This window comes from Pediculus humanus, genomic scaffold (assembly GCF_000006295.1).
Source record: "Pediculus humanus corporis 1103172108238 genomic scaffold, whole genome shotgun sequence".
NCBI lineage: Eukaryota > Metazoa > Arthropoda > Insecta > Psocodea > Pediculidae > Pediculus > Pediculus humanus.
The window spans coordinates 35,858-53,232 of record NW_002987808.1 but is presented as its reverse complement, the minus strand read 5'-3'; the positions used below and the strand labels follow the sequence as shown (position 1 = coordinate 53,232).

At 28.8% G+C, this 17,375-nt stretch overlaps 2 protein-coding genes across 2 annotated transcripts; one reads left to right on the top strand and one right to left on the bottom strand.

Annotated features, from left to right (window-relative positions):
* Nucleotides 1–437: 437 nt before the first annotated feature.
* On the bottom strand, nucleotides 438–11,443 carry Phum_PHUM459030 (Spectrin alpha chain, putative; the record flags this gene model as incomplete). The annotated part of the gene is made up of 29 exons (XM_002429964.1): nucleotides 438–566; nucleotides 640–806; nucleotides 897–1,330; nucleotides 1,982–2,094; nucleotides 2,182–2,331; nucleotides 2,420–2,760; nucleotides 2,857–3,061; nucleotides 3,136–3,340; nucleotides 3,414–3,731; nucleotides 3,832–4,027; nucleotides 4,105–4,360; nucleotides 4,447–4,845; nucleotides 4,927–5,122; nucleotides 5,215–5,363; nucleotides 6,206–6,487; nucleotides 6,559–6,795; nucleotides 6,884–7,201; nucleotides 7,282–7,551; nucleotides 7,637–7,864; nucleotides 7,946–8,151; nucleotides 8,228–8,387; nucleotides 8,492–8,829; nucleotides 8,929–9,061; nucleotides 9,148–9,303; nucleotides 9,369–9,520; nucleotides 9,600–10,044; nucleotides 10,136–10,495; nucleotides 10,658–10,977; nucleotides 11,062–11,443. The coding sequence occupies 29 exons, from the start codon at nucleotides 11,441–11,443 to the stop codon at nucleotides 438–440; spliced, it is 7,245 nt and encodes a 2,414-aa protein (XP_002430009.1).
* A 2,177-nt stretch (nucleotides 11,444–13,620) lies between these two features.
* Nucleotides 13,621–15,708, top strand: Phum_PHUM459020 (Regulator of G-protein signaling, putative; the record flags this gene model as incomplete). Its single annotated transcript, XM_002429963.1, has 8 exons — nucleotides 13,621–14,062; nucleotides 14,136–14,359; nucleotides 14,440–14,603; nucleotides 14,681–14,794; nucleotides 14,882–15,007; nucleotides 15,091–15,277; nucleotides 15,466–15,558; nucleotides 15,643–15,708. The coding sequence occupies 8 exons, from the start codon at nucleotides 13,621–13,623 to the stop codon at nucleotides 15,706–15,708; spliced, it is 1,416 nt and encodes a 471-aa protein (XP_002430008.1).
* Between the last annotated feature and the right edge of the window lie 1,667 nt (nucleotides 15,709–17,375).

The window sequence follows — 17,375 nt, the reverse complement described above, 5'->3', positions numbered from 1 at the left end:
ATAAAATTATTAAATAAAAACTAAAATGTGTGACGGCGTATGTCGGTTATTATTTTTTTTTTTAATTACCACATAGTTTATTAAACTTTTATCCTCCGTTTTGAAAATTGTTTTAAAATTTATTAAAATCACTTTTATACCTTGTAACCTGAAAAAAAAAAAATGAAAATAAGGATAAAATAAAAATCAATCAATATTTACACCAAGAAAAGGCCATAATTTTATTTTTATATAATAATAATAATAATATTAGATTAAATGAAAAAAAGCAAATTTAAATATATTTTTTTAAATTAAAAACTGCAAATAATTTTAATAATAATAATAATAATAATAATATAAATAAATTTTTTTAAAGAATACTTTTAAAATCTAAGTCTTAATTTAAGCAATAATAATATATATATTAATATATTTTAATTTAAAATTATAGCTTTTTAATTTTGGAAAAGCGTGCGAGTGAATTCTATGTAATCCAATGCTCCTGGAATTGGTCTTTCCGTTTTTGGATCCACGTAAGGTTTCATACGATCGACGCAATAATCCGCCATTTCTTTCGTCAAATTCTATAACGGAATATATATAATAATAATAATAATTTAATTACAATTTTAATGATTTTTTTTTCATAAAACTCACCGCGTATAATTCGTCTTTGGTGACGTAGGGTCGATCGGCAGCAGTTATTGCTCGGAAGGCATTTTCTATTTCGTCTGAACTTTGTACGTTTTCCGTTTCTTTTCTTATCATAAACGTCATGTATTCTTTGAGTGATACGAAACCATCTCTATTTCGATCGACGACATCTAAAAAAGAAAAAAGAAAAATTGTATTTACCGGGATGACGATGACGACGTAAAGGAGAAAAAAAAAAAAAAAAAAAACAAAAAACCAACCGAGTATATCTTCGAATTCGGGATCAGGTTGTCCTTCTTCCATCATGGGCAAATCATAGCCCAAAGCACGAAGACAACTTTTAAATTCTTGATGATTCAAACGTCCGCTCTTATCCTTATCGAAATGTTTAAACATCATGGAAAATTCTTTGAGAGCATCCTCAGATACTCCCGATTGATTTCTCGCTTGAATTTGCTGCTCCAAATTATGTTGCATTCTCATTCCCAATTGATCCAATTGATCCCATTGTTGTGCCAGTCCCACGGTAGAATGTTCCGTGTACCTGTTATCCAAAATCAAATGTTCTTCGAGGAGTGCACCCAAATCTTCGATTCTTTTCAAATCGGATTTACGTGCTCGAACTTCCGTCGCTTTACTTTTCGTTGCTTCGAGTTGTTGATCCAACGATCCAGAACCTTCCATCATTGACGTCCTGAAATTTTTTTTTTTTTTTAACATTCATTTCAATTTAAACACCTCAAGCTTGTTTTTTGTTTGTTTGCTTGTTTGTTTATTAGCGAGTAAAAAAAAAAAAAAAAAAAAAAAAACTTGTAAATTAGTGAGAAACATGCAATGAAAGCACACACACTTTAGCTTTTAAATTTGATTCAGCCTTTCAGCCTTTTTAAAAATTTTTTTTTGCCAGCATCGATAATGATAATAAATTTAATGTTTTTTGTAAAAAATAAAAAAAAAAAAACGCAAAAACATCAATTTTTTTTTTTTTTTTTTTTTTTTAAATATTAATTTTTCGGGGAAATGCAAAAAAAAAAAAAAAACCCAAAAAATTTAGCAAAGATTGTTAGAAAAAAATAAAAATAAATAAAATAAATAAATAAATAAATAAAAATTCAACACATATTATTTATCAATATATATTCACCCATTCCACCCTAGTAATCTATATCTGAAATGAAAATATTTCAGAATTCTATTTAATTTTTCTTTCTTTTTTTTTTTTTTTTTTTCTTACAAACATCTTTAATTACCAAATTATTGTTTGTTTGTTTGTTTGTTTTGTTTGTACGGTGTTAAATTATTGTCTCTTAATGTTTTTTCTTTTTTTTTTTTTTTTTTTATTTACCTCGTTTCCGTCAACCATTGATGGAAAGCGTTTGCGTGTTTGGCAAATTCTTTACGAAGTTTATCATTTTCTTCTTGACGTTGAGCTTCCTTTGCCAATTCCGTGTCTCGTTCCTGTAAAAGGAAAAAAGGAAGAAAAAAATGAACATTTTAAGAAATATTTCATTTAAAATAAAAAAAAAAAAAAAAATTTTTTTTTACCTTAATGATTTTTTTTAAATTTCTCCAAGTGTCTTCCAAAGCTTCCATGGTAAACCAGGTATAAGGATTCGGTCCAACGTTGAAACTTTTAATCTGTTGATCTAAAGCGGCCAGAGCTTCGAAATCAGCTTGAGCTGATGACAAAGATGCCTAAAAATAATATTATTATTATTATTTTCATCGAATGATGCCTGTTCGTTCAATTAAATTTTTTTAAAAAAAAAAAAAAAAAAAAAACCTGAAATTGAGCGTGAGCATCTCTCAAAGCTCGGATTTCTTCGATAGAATTACATCGAACTGGATCCGTCAAATCTTCTTCGGCATTTTCAAACCATGAATTAAACGCGGAAGCTTTTTTCGCAAAAGTTAAATAAAGCTCTTCGATTTGACGGAATTGATCTTGCATTCTCAATAATCTTTGCTTTCTGGCATCCGAATCTGCTAAAAGCTTTTGCCATCTTGCAATTACGTTTCCGTGTCTCTTCAATATGGCAGGACTCTGATCGTGTTGAGCGGCAATTAATTGATCTTTCAATGCGGTTATGTTCTGAATACCTTCGTGTTCGAACGCGTGAAGTCCTGATTAACAAAAATAATAATAATAATAATAATAATAATCGAATTTAATCAAATTTAAACAAATTATTTAATATTGTTTGAAATTTTCACACTTGCCTGCATCGAATGTTTCCTGTTTAGTTAAAAGCGTTTGAACCGTTGACAAATCCCGGCCAAATTCTTCCGAACGAACATGAGTTTCTTTATCGGCAATCCAGGATTCAACAACATCCGCTTTCCACATGAATTGCAAGTACGCAGAATTATCCATTAGTTTTGCTTTGCGGTGAGCAGCCAGATTTGACAAGTGATCCAATTTATTCTAAAACGCACATTTATTTATTTTTTAGCAAATACATAAAATTTAAATAAAAAAAAAAAAAATAAGAAAATTACTTGTAATTGTTGACATCTTTGAATAATACTGTCACTGTGATGATTTTCACCTTCGATGAGTTGGGAACCTGCATTACAAATGTCTGCACACCGTTCTTTGTGAGCAGCAAAATCAGTTTCGAATGCGTCGTGTTTTTTAAGCAAACCCTGAACGGCAGCCATTGTATCTCCGTAATCTTCAACTGATAGCAATTGTTGTTTTTCACTGAAAATAAAAATAATAATAAATTACGGCATTTACCAACGGGATTGAAATTCGCTTAAATTCAATTTCATACCTTATCCAAGCTTCTTCTTCTTCGACTTTGGCCAAAAATTGTTGGTAAGTTAACGATTCATCCAATTTTTGACCTCTTGTGGCTGCCAATTGTTTTAATTCGGCCCAAGCTTGATTTAAGGCTTTCAAACGTTGTTCTATTTCTGGCACGCCCAAATTTGAGACGTCCATTAATTTTTCTCCGGCTTCTTGCACGGCTTGAATAGCAGGTTCGTGAGATGCCAATTCGGCTTCTAATCTCTTGTGTTTTTTTTTCAAATTTTGAACTCCGGTCAAATCACGTCCGTAGTCATCGGATCCGACCAATAACTTTTTCTCTCTGAATTTTGCAATGAATTTAAAAGAAAAATTACGTCACATATTAAAAAAAAAAAAAAAATCAAATAATGAATCAGTTTTAATTAAAATGTAAAACTCACTTAATCCATGATTCCTCATCGGCAATGTCTCTGAAAAACTGATGTAAAGTGTTGGCTTCATTTAATCTTGCTTGTCTGTGAGCAGCCAAATTGTGCACACGTTCGTAGCGTTCGTTAATGGATTGACGTCTTTCTTGAATACTCGCAGTGTCGAACTGCTGACTTTCAATCAAAGAATCAGCTTGTTTATTCATGTCTGCAATTGATTTAATGAAAAAATTTTACTTTCAAGTGAGTAACACAATAAACCGTTAAAATTTATTAAAATTATACCCTTGATACGATCTTCATGAGCACTTATGTCAGCTTCTACCAATTGATGTTTTTTCATCAAATTTTGAACGGATGCTAAATCTTTTCCAGAATCTTCGGATGTTAACAATGACTCAACTTCTCCAAGCCAGAAATCCAAATCTTTGACGGCGGCCACATAAGTTCTTTGTTTGTTCGCCTCTTTGAGTTTTAATGTTTTTTCCGTTGTTTTTTGAGTCAAAAATTCCCACTGCTCGGTTATGGAAGCAATTCTCGCCTGTGAAAGACAGTTTTTTATAATTTTCACTTTCCTTCAAAACTTTATATTAAAATTTTTTTATAAGATTACTAAATAAAACTTACTTGCACGGCATCTTCAGATCCGGCACACTGATGCTTATCGATCAAATTAGTTCCCATGGCCAAAACGCTTTGAATTCTGTCTGCATTGGCTGCAAGTTCGGCTTCAAAAGCTTGATGCTTTTGATGTTTCGATTGAATATTTGCTGGATCCTTGTAACTTTCTTCCGTAGCCAATTGTAATTTTTCCGCAATCCAATTTTCCATTTCATCAGCATCTCGACTGAACTGTTGCAATGTTTGCGATTCTCCCAAACGTGATCGCTTTTCAATCAAAGCTTCTTTCAAATGTCTCCATCTATCTAAAACCTGTTTACGTTTTTCGTCGATGTCGTTGGAAGCATAATGATTGGCAGCCATTAACTGATCGGCTAATGTTTGTAAAGCAGCGATTTTTTCTTCCTAAAGGAGTAACGGTGACGATTTTTGCTTTATTTTATAGAAAAATTTTGAAATTCATTTTATGTTTTTATAAATATTTACGTGAGCATTAATTGCTTTATCGAAATCTTCGTGTTTTTTTATCAAGGCTTCCACGTTATCTCCTTTAGAATCTACTTCTTCGGAAGCTAAAAATGCTTCTCGAGCAGACATCCAGTTTTCAGCTTGTTCGCAATCTCTGTAGAACAATTGAAGTTCCAAGTTTTGATCTAATTGAACGCGTCTGGCAACCCAAGCCCTTTAAACAAAATATTAAAAGGGTTATTCATTCACTTTTCCCACTCTTTTCTGTTATTCAATGCTAAAAAAAAAAAAAAAAAAAAAAATTACTTTTCCAATTCTTGGCGAGCTTCACGCATGCTTTCTAATTTTTCCTGTATTTCAACACTGGCGTAATGACCAGCTTGAAGAAGTTGTTGTCCAAATAACTCGAAAGCTTGAAACGTTCCAGCCCTAGCATCAATTTCAGTTCTGTGTTCCTAATAAAATTAATTAAAAATTTATATAATTAAATTATATTAAAAAAAATAAATTTCAAATTTTAAAGCTTGTTTTAATAAGGCTCTTAAAATTTTTAAAGAACGCTTATGGTAAAAAAAAAAAACGCAACCTAAACAAACAGAAATAAAATTTTTCAAATATATATATTATATTAACCTAGTGATTCAACGCATCATCAAAAAATTTTTTTTTTAAAGAAAAACTTTGTTTAAAAGAAAATAAATAAAACTGCATAGAATTTTCATACTGAAATTTTTCTATTTCATTAAATACTCTTTTTTGAAAATTTAAAAAAAAAAAAAAAAAAAATCAAAGCCCAATATTTCGTATCGCCCAATTTGTACATATGATAAGCCAGCTAAAAAAAAATTTTCCACTCATTTTTTCTTTCCCGTTTTCAATGGAAAGATTATATTTTATTTTTAATAAAATAAAATGGCACGCATTTATTTAGGTTTTAAAATGTTATGAAAACTTTTTTTTAAAGCTTTAAAAATTTAATTCAAACATGAGTTGAAAGTTAGTTTTAGAAAAAAAGTAAAAATATTTTTGGATGAAATATTTAATTGGTTATCTTTATGAAAACTTATGTAAACAATGTTAGGGACAATATACCTGAGGGATACCGTAGCGAGAATCAATTTCCACTCGATAACTCTATAAAAAAATTTTTGCTTTAATTTTTTTTTTTTTTTTTCAAACCTCTCTTCATCAAGTCTTTATAACAAATGTACTTTGTACTTAAAATTTTAAATTGTAAATTTACCACAATATTACATTGCTGTAAGAATTTGAAATTTAGTAAGAAATGCAAGTGTACCTGATGACGTTCCAAAAGGGCTTCGGCTCCGGTAACATCATTAGCCAATTCTTCACTTGACACGAGACCCATCATGCTAGTGATCCACGACATGAGGTCACGATAGTCGCTGAGGAAACGTTGAAGGTCGTAAGAATCTAAAAGTTTTTCCTTACGAGAATTGGCTTTGGCCGTAAGTTGCGTCCATTCTTCGTTTATTTCACGTTGCTTGGCGAAAGTTTGATCGGCAGTATCCGGATGCGTTTGCATAAGACGATTAGCAGTTTCATCCAATTGACGAATCTAAATAATGGTGAAATGTTTAGTTTTCCTTTTTATCAAAATACGGTCGAAAATGTTTTTCTTTTTCTTACTTTATCACCCAATGCAGCCAAATCCCTCTCCAATCCTTCATGTTTTCTTTGCAAAGCCTGAACGCTTCTTAAATCTTTTCCCAGATCGTCATTATTAAGAGCCTGATCTTTCTCTTGAATCCAATCTTTTGTCTCATCGACATCCCGATGGAATCTTTGAACTTCGTGAGCGGATCCTAATTGGGCAGCACGTTCTGATGTCAACTGTTGCAACGAAGCCCATTTGTGATTCAAATCCTAAAAAAACGAAAAAAGAAGGTATTTCAGAAAGGATTTGGCAAAATTATAAATATTTTATTGCTTTCAAAACGTTTTAATAAATTACCTGAATTTGAGTTTGAATCTTTACGGCTGCCTCAGTTTGACCGATGCTCATTAATTGAACGGCAATTTCATTCATTTCAGCTAATCTGACTTCGTTAGCTTTTAAATCCGATTGGAAATCATCAAATTTCTTTTGTAAAACTTCAACTTGTTCTAAATCTTCGCCAACATCTTCCACTTCGGCATAATTCTCTTTATCCTTAATCCAATTGGCTAATTCTGCAGCTTCCCTTACAAGAACATAAGCCTTAACGGTTTCATCTAATTTATTTTGTCTTTCTTTTGCCAATCCCAACAAGTGTGAATATTGACCTTCAATCTAAGAAAGAAATGAAATTTTAAAAAAAAAAAAATTTTTAAAGATAAAATTTCAGGCTCTCAAATTGTTAATATAATTACTTGGTTTTGACGAGCAGCAATCGAACTATTATCTGCCAAGTTTTGCTGCGAAGCCGTAAGTCCTGCTTCCATTTTTTTCACGTAAGCAGCTGGAACAAAACCTTGCCTGTCGTTTACCTCCACTTTCCACCAGTCATTGTTATTTGAATTCAAAAGGGTGAGAATGTCTCCTTTTTTCATCGACACTTCTCGAGGCGATTTTTCCGTGTAATCGTAAAGAGCCATAACGCATTCTTTTCCTGTGACGTCTATGACGGGAGTTTCTTGTTGCTTTAAAACAAACAGGTAATTTAATATTTACAATCAATCGTCTACAACTTATTTTAATAAATCGATATTAGAGGAAAAAACGTACACGGCATGCTTGAGCTTGTTTTTTCAAAGCAGATATTGTACTATCGAATGCTTCCAAATCGGAAACCAAAGCTTCGTGTTTTTTTAACAACGCTTCGGAAGAATCTTCGTCTTTCCCGTAATCAGTAGACGTCACGATCGGTTCTTTTTCTTTAATCCAAGATTCCGCTTCATTAGCATCAGCGAAATACTGATGAGCTTGCAATGAATCTTCCAAATCTTGTTTTCTCTGCAATAAATTGATGTTTTACACTTTACAACTATATCCAAAATACAAAATTTTTAAAATGCAAAATTAATTATGGCTAACCTGCAAGGCCTTATTTTTAAGTTGATTCCAATGGTCTTTTAAAATGGCTATCCTTTGTTTTATATCATCCTTTGCAAAGTGACCGTCGTTGAGCATTTGCTGACCGACTTGGCAAACGGCAGCGACTCTGTTTTCGTGATTATTGATTTCCGCCAAAACAGCTTGATGTTTTTTAATCAAGTTTTGGACACCGATCAAATCGCGACCTGATTACAAAAACAAACTCAACTTTAAGATAAAAAATGAAAACTGAGAAAAGATACTACGAAGAAAACCTAATACCTCGATTGGTAGAGGCTGCAACAGGTTCTTTTTCACGAATCCATGCTTCTTCATCTTCAATGTCTCTGAAAAGCTGTTGAACTTGAAGTGAGTCTAACAAACGTTGTTTTCTTATTCCCATGGGACGTTGCAATGCAGCATAACGTTCACTAAGGGCTTCCTATAAAAAAAAAAAAAAGAGAGAAAAAGAAATCACTAAATGTTACGCATTCTTAAAATTAGAAAAAATTCTACAAGTTTTTAATGTAATAATAGAAATTTTACTTGTTTTGCTTTTATGTTGTCTGCATCGAAATGACCACGTTCAACAAACGTTTCAGCAGCGTGAACGATACCGTCAATACGATCTTGATGAGAAGCTACATCAGCTTCCAATAAGGCATGTTTTTTTTGTAAATTTTGCACGCTTGTCAAATCCTTTCCGTAATCCTCACTCAACAATTGTCCTTCAACTTCCGAAAGCCATAATTCAACATCCTCCACTGTCCTATTAAACTGTTGTTGTTGAGACGCTTCTTGTAATTTGGTACCTTTTTTATCGGTGGCTGCGACCAATGCATCCCATAATTGCACGATTTCATCAGTTCTAGCTTGAATGCGATCTAAATTAATAAAAAAAAAAAAAAAAAAAAATGAGTGTGATTCAGAATTACGTAGTGTACTACTTATAATAATTTAGTAGGAAAAGATTTTGTAAGAACCAGAGGCATAATGATTAGCATCGATGAGATCTTGACCAGTCGATGTTATTTCATCCATACGTGATCGATTAGCTCCCAATTCTTGTTCGAAATTTTGATGTTTTTGAACTTTTCCATTTAAGTTAGTCGGGTCCTAAATTATTATTAAAAAATTATAATTAAAATTTAAAACAATTTTTTTTATAAAGACCAAAAAAAAAAAAAGAAATAATTTTTTACCAAGTAATTGTCGTCGGTTGCAAATTTTAATTTTTCGTTAATCCAACCTTTTGTTTCGTCACAATCTCGTTCGAATTGTTGAAGTCGGAAGGAATCGTTTAAGATATCTCTACGATTGGCAGATTTTTCCAGAAGAGCCGCTCTGCGTTCCAGAAGCTAATTTATAAATTTACAAAATTAATGATTTTTTTAAAAAATTAATAATTTCATTAAAAGCTTACCATAGCTCGTCTTTGTGCAACGTCATCCGCAGCATAATGTTGTCCTTCAATTAATTTAGTTGCAAATTCATCCAATGCTTTAATTTTTTCTTCTTGAGCCGTAAGAGATTTTTCGAAATCTTCATGTTTTTTAATTAAAGCTTCAACTGAATCTATTATTAACAAAAAAAAAAAAAAGTTTTAGTAATTTAAATAAAAATAAAATAAACATTTATATATTTCAACACATACCAAGAGAATCTCCTAAATCTTCATTGGCAAGGAAAGCTTCTTGTTTGGCCATCCATGTATCAGCTTGTTCTGTGTCACGGTAAAACAGTTGAAGATCCATACATTGTTCGTACAATATTCTTCTTTCTTCCCATAAACCGAGCAAAGATATTTTTTCATTTGATAATGTCAATAATTTGTCCTTGATTTCTTGTGATGCATAATGATCACGAGCGAGAAGAGCTTGCCCGGCATCAGTAGTGGCAGCAAAACTGTCTTCTCGAGCATCAATTTCTCCTTTGTGCTCCTGATGTCTTTCAAGCAAAGATTCAGCTCCAGCTACATCTTTCGCCAACTCATCTGCAGAAATTATGGTTTTCATATCATTTATCCATGAAATCAAATCGCGGAAATCAGCTAAAAATCTATGAAGGTGGTACGATTCATCCAATTTGCTTCGTCTTTCCTAAATAAAAAAAAAAAAAATTAGTATTATTCATTTTCAAAAATATTTGCAACTTTTTATTCGTAATAAATTTTCAGTTAAGTAGAATTACCTTGGCTTTTGCCGTAAGACTTTCCCAATAGCTAACAATTTCAGCACGTTTAGCTTGTATTTGATCACCATGGTCGGCATGAATTCCACAAAGACGATCAGCCTCTTGACCCAAAGTAGAAACTTTGTCTTCAAGAGCTGCTAGATCTCTTTCAACTCCTTCATGCTTTCTTTGTAAAGTTTGAACGCTTGCAAGATCACGACCATAATCGTCTGATGATAAGACAGCGTCTTTTTCAGAAATCCAAGCAACGGTTTCATCTGCATCTCTATTGAACCTCTGAATTTCATGAGCTCCAAATAATTTTTCTTGGCGCATTAGAGCTAATTGCTTCAACCTGGCCCATTTTTCATTAAGATCCTAATTGAATAACAATTATCTTTTGTATATTTCTCAATTTTCATACAATTATTGATTTAAAAATAACTTATTCTTAAAAAATATATTAACAAAAAGATTTATTGTAACATTCTAATTTTTAATCGTAAAAGATGCCCCTTTTTTTTTTTTTATAAAACCAACCTCTTTTCGACGGATTATAACTTCACGTTCGGGATGGCCTTCAAGTACAAGTTTATCAGCTAATTCGTTAACTTCAGTAACACGATATTCTTGTGAAGCCATATCCTTTTGAAATTCATCAAATTTTCTTTGCAAAACTTCAACATGTTCCAAATCATCTCCAAATTCATCAGTAGTAACAAAAGTTTCTTTATCATTTATCCAAAACATGACTTCATCACACTGACGAAAGAACTGAACAAGAACAAGTGCTTGGTTTAATTTCATTCCTTTTTCAGCCAGACGACTCAAAAGAAGTTCCCATAAAGCATGCAAATCATCTGAAAAAAATAAAACAAAAAATTAAATTACCTTTAAAAGTTTCAAAAGAAGAGGAATTTCGAAAGGGATCCTGATATAATTACCTAAACGCTTTTTAATGGTGTCACTAGCAAAATGATTTTGTTGAATCATTTCTTGTCCAGTGTTATCGAGAACAACAATTGCATTGCTGTGTGCTGCTACTTCAGCTTCAAAAGCTTGATGTTTTTGAATTTTCGCTTGCAAGTTTGTACAATCTTTGTAACTTTCATCAGATGCAGCCTGAAGCTTTTCATAAATCCAAGATTCAAGTTCATCAGCATCTCTTTTAAAATACTGATATCTTCTGGAATCTTCAAGTTTTTCTCTTTTGGCTCTAGCTTCTGATTTAAATTCGCCATAACGATTTAAAACCTGATCTCTTCTTTCTTGAATGTCTTCAACAGTTTCTAAAATTTTTACTTCTTTGGGTGTTATCTGCTCCATGATTATTCTGAATGCAATAAAAAATTTGAGTTTAGTGCAACTTTTTTTTTTTAAATTTCTATTTAATTACCAAAATTAAAGTTCAAAAAATTTATTTTTTTACTTTAGAAAAAAAAATTTTACTCAAAAATAAATCAAAAAAATAAGAAAGTAACAAGTATTACACGCCCTAAAATTGACCTTTTTAATTTGACCTAATGTCAAATTTTTTTCTTTTTTCTAAAATATTATTACAATTTTACCTAATTAATTAAATTAAAAAAACTAGTATATCATTTTCAATTTTGAATTTCTTTCATTTAAATAAAAAAACATAATTGGACAAAATTTTTGAAAATTTCTCCTCAATTATTTAAATATTTTCAGGAGTTTGCAAAGATATATAATAAAGCTTAAAAATATCGTAAAGCTAAAACCTAATAATCTTTTTTAAAAAATTATATTAAAAAAAAAAATCCTTTAATTCGCTCATATGATTTTTCTATTGCTGCATTCCTTATGTCGTATTAAATAAAACTTCGCTATTGCGGTAAATTAGAAAAGAAAAAAAAAAAACTTCAACTTTACATAACAAAAATTTCAATAAGTAGAAAAAAAATTACACAAATTTTTATACATTTATAAAAAAAAATTTTGAATTACAAAAAATAAAAAGAAATTTTCTCCTAAAACTTTATAAATTAGATCATGATTAATTATAATTTATTAAAACTACAGTAAGGCTACTTTCAGGGTGTGGCTCCGTTAGTTTACATTATAATAACTCTAAAACTGTTATAAATTATTTTTAATATCTACTTACAATTTTCTAGTTCCAATTAATTTGTTCCAGAACTAGATCCTTTCAAACTGGTGACTTTTAAATTATAAAATTATTAATGCTGCTTTTAATTAATCGATGATGTCATTAAACTTTTTAACACCGCCTTCTCTAAATATTAAAAGCAAAAACCGCTAATAAGAAAACTTGGAAACTTTATTATTAATATTTGACTCAGAAGTTATTAATATTTTTTTTTTACTTTAAAACTATCGTAAATTTATAAAAAATACACAATTTTAAAAAATACTAATAGAAAAAATTTTATTTATTTGCCCATAAGGTATTATAAGTAAATAAGTCGATAATAAAGAAATGAACTTAATGTAGGAATTTATAAAGTTTAAAAAAAAATTTTTTTTAAATCAAATAGTACAAACAGTTGTTGTTTTTTTTTTAAATTTTTAATAACTTAAATTCATATTATTTTTTTTATAATTATTCAATTTCATTTGGAAAACGCAAAAAAATACAAAACTAAAAGGAAAAATTTTAGCCTTAAAAAGTTTTGTTTACTAAAAGTTTTGCGGTTAGTATACAGCAAGAATATTCAATCATTCAATCAGCATCTTGTTTTTAGTAAGCAAATGCCGAAGAATTATTTTTAGTATATTTTATAAAAATATTATATCAACAGAAAAAAAATTTTTTCTGTTGGCCACTATGCTCCTTATAACCAATGAAAATCTTTAAATTCCAGGCCAGTAGATCAGGGATCGCTTTGGATGCGCTATTCCAACCCAGATGTGTATTGATTTAAAAAAAATGGTCGACCTGAAAAATTTTAATTTAAATCTTTTAAATCATCGTTTTGTTTAAATAAACGTGTAAAAGCTGCATTTAATCAAAAAATTTAGTTATTAAAAATTTATAATGGTAATTTAGGTGATAGTTTAGTGTGACTGTGATATTCCTATGTTTGAATTATACTTTTAACTAAAAATTATGTACAATTAACGTAACTGTATGCAAATCAAATTTTTACTAAATCAAATATAATTTTTTACGAGAATGGATGTCTCATTTTTAATCAGTAAAGATTTTATTTGCCATGCTCTTATTTGGATTAACAGCTTTTATAACATTGTTTTAATTGAGAATAAGGTACAGCTTTTAATTATTTAAAATTTTTATGCCTTGTTTAAATTATTATATTCGTGCCTAAAATTCATTTTTTAATACTGATTGTTTGTCGTTTTGAATGTTAAATATTCAATATTATTTCTTCGCGCTATAAATATACGTATATATTTTTTTTTGTTAAAGATAAGTACTGTTCTCAAAAAGATGGAACGTATTATACCTAGAAAAACTCGCGTTGAAGGATATATATAAATTTAAATGTGATATGGTAACTATGAGTTCAGAAAAGTCCGGCTCTCGCCGAAAACCTGATCCTGCTGGAAATAAAATTGGTAGAAGGCTTTCTCCAACAAATATTACCGATTCAGGAATAGGTGATGATTCTCCAAATCATATAGTGTACAAAAAAATGGAGCAAATTGTTGAAAAAATGCAGGATGAGAACTCTGGTGTACCTGTAAAAACTGTGAAAAGCTTTATGTCTAAAATTCCTTCCGTTTTCACTGGAGCTGATCTTATACTGTGGATGACAAAAAATTTAGATGTAGATGATCAAGTAGAAGCTTTACATGTTGCTCACCTAATGGCTTCCCATGGATATTTTTTCCCCATAGACGATCATGCTTTAACTGTTAAAAATGATAATTCATTTTATCGCTTTCAAACTCCTTACTTTTGGCCATCAAATTGTTGGGAACCAGAAAATACAGATTATGGTATTTCATTGTAACATTTTTTAAAAATAAATAAGAAATTAAGTTATTTGATTACTTACAAAATTTTTTATAGCTGTTTATCTGTGTAAAAGAACAATGCAAAATAAAACGCGTTTAGAACTGGCAGATTATGAAGCGGAAAATTTGGCTCGTTTACAAAAAATGTTTTCCAGAAAGTGGGAGTTTATATTCATGCAGGCAGAAGCTCAAAGTAAAGTTGATAAAAAAAGAGATAAACTAGAAAGGAAAGTATTAGATAGTCAAGAGAGAGCATTTTGGGATGTTCACAGACCAATGGTAACAAAATAATAAAAATTATTACCAATTATAAATATATATTCAGAAATGATTTTAAAAATTTTATTTGAAATCTGCAGCCTGGATGTGTTAACACAACAGAGTCAGATATAAAAAAAGTCTGCAGGAAAATAACTAAAGTGGAAAGTAATCAAAGTGGAATAGATTCTCTGAAAAATCAAATTTTATTTCTTAAAAGTCGTTTGGATAGAAGAAATATTAAAGTTTCAAAAGTGGCTGAAGCGTAAGAAAATTATTAATTATTTTATATTATTTTAAGCTGCAGAAGTGTTACTTAAGTTATTAACATAATTTTTTAAGGCACATAAATTACCATGAGCAATATGCAGAGTATGACCCATTTTTCATGCCTCCTGAATTGAGTAATCCATGGATTTCTGATTGTCCAGATTTATGGGAGCAAGAAAAAAATATGTAATTTTTTTATTTATTTATTTTTTAGTTAATAATAAACTCAGTTAGTTATAATGAATGAAATACTTAAAATTATTATTATTGTAGTAAAGAATTGTCTGCAAGAAGAGTTAAAAGATGGGCATTTAGTTTGAAAGAATTGCTTCAAGATCCTGCTGGCCGTGATCACTTTCTGAGTTTTTTGGAAAAAGAATTTAGCGGAGAAAATTTAAAGTAAATTTTTAACTTCTTTCGACTAATTAGTACGTGTAAAAGTTAAAAAAGTTAAAGGAAAATTATTTTTGATTTTAAATTAGGTTTTGGGAAGCGGTACAGGAATTTCATACTTTGCCACAGAAAAAAGTTGCCGAAAGAGCGAAAGAAATTTGGGCAGAGTATCTTGCACCGGATGCAAGTTCGCAAGTTAATATAGACTGCAGATCATACAATCAAACTAAAAAAAATTTAGAAGATCCAAATAGGTGGAGTTTTGATGCTGCTGGTGTGAGTGTTTTAATGCTGTTGCATTAAGTTAATTTTTTCCGCTTTATCTTTCTTTATTCTTGCAACAGAAGTTTAAATTTGATAAGTTACATACGCCTACGCTGAAACATTTTATTTTTTAAGGCCTCTTTTTATATATATATATATATTATTTTTAAAATAATTAAAATTCTGATAAAATTTTACAGGCTCATTTATATGATTTAATGAAACAAGACACTTACCAAAGATATGTCCGTTCTGATTACTATAAAGATTTTTTAAACGGTACAAAAAAGAAGGTGAGAAAATTATCGATTTATTTCATCATTTTTTTTTTTTTTTTAAATAAATAAATTCACTAATAAAAAAAATTAATTTTCCAGACGTCAGTAAAAGGAATAAGATCGATCGTTTCATTTTCGGCAAGAAAAGATGTGCCAACGTGTTGATTAAACACACCATGCCCAATGTGACAAAAGTGTTTAATTATTTACATATATATATATATTATTCATTTGGTGGAACCATGATGGCTCATATGATGCAGTAGAAAAAATGATTTCTCGGCTTGCTTTTAATATTTAGAAAATTAGAATTTATTTAATACGAATATTAAAAAAAAAAAAATTTGTGCCGCGAAAGTGTCGGTGGGGAAAAATAAACGGATGCTTTTTTTTTTTTTTTTTTTTTTTTTTTTTTATTGAAAATAACTCGAATCCAGCTTTTTGGGGGAGTTTGGCAAATTGGCCATATATATAATATATATATTGAAGAAATATAAAAAAATAAAAAATCAATCACACAATTATATTAATTTACAATAAGATCTCATCATTCAGCTTCCATAAAATATTTTAACTATTTTTTTTTTCGGTGAATTTTTTTTTAATACTAAACTTATTATAAAATTCTACATAATAATAATAATAATTATTTTCTTAATATAACTGTGACGCGTTATTATTCATATTTTTACAGTTTGATAAGTGTATTTTATAAATAAAGTTTATACATATATATATATATTGGTTTATTAAATATTTTTAAATTTATTAAACAAAAAAAAAAAAAAAATTTATTAAATTAGGTTGTGCAAAAACCCGGTGTTTTGCCTGTTCCTTCATAATCATTTTATAATAATTATTATTATTATTATTTTTTGAGTTTAAATAAATAAAAGATTTTAATAATAATAATAATAATTTTTTTTTTTTTGTTTAAGCTTCAGGCAAAATTTTATTCAGGGGATGAATTATTTTTTCCTAGAATTAGAGCCTTAGGGGCTATATAAAATTTTATTCTTGTATCCCAAATGAATAGTGTGAGTACTTGTAGAAAATTGTTAATCATTAAAAAACTAATTAAAATTAAATATTAATTTTAATTTATTTTATTATTTTACCATATATATATATATACAGAAAAAAAAAGAAACGAATGTATTTATTTAGAAATTATTTTACTTTTATTATTATTATTATTATTATTATTATTTTTAACAATTGTGTATATTTTACTCATAAAATAATATCTATTAAATTTTTATTAATTGAAAAAATATTTATTTATTTATTTTTTTTTTTTTAAACTTTTATATATATATATAAAAAAAAAAATTATTTTTGTTTTTAATAAATGTATTGAATTATTATAAGTTTATAAATTTTTATTTATTATTCATGCGAGTCTGGGAATTATTAATTTCAAATTTTAAAAATTTAAATATTTCTAATATATATTAATTAATTAAATCCATAATTTTAACATTTTTCAATAAGTCACTTTAACAAAGAGCATAATTTTTGATAATTTCAATAGAACGAATCGAAAATAAAAATTCTTAAAGGATAAATTTAATAAAATTTGGACATTTAAATCAAAATTATATTTAAAAAATTTTTTGTTTACAAAATTTCAATTCAATATATCAAATCGATAATAAGACTTTTTAATAATCCGTTTTTTTTTTTTTTTTTTTTTAAATGACAAATTATACGTATTTAGTAAATTGAGCATCAATTATTGTATAATAATAATAATAATTTTTGGTATATTTATCAACCTTTTATAACTTGTTTTGCATTTCCGTTTAAAATACTGATAAACTTGCCAAAAA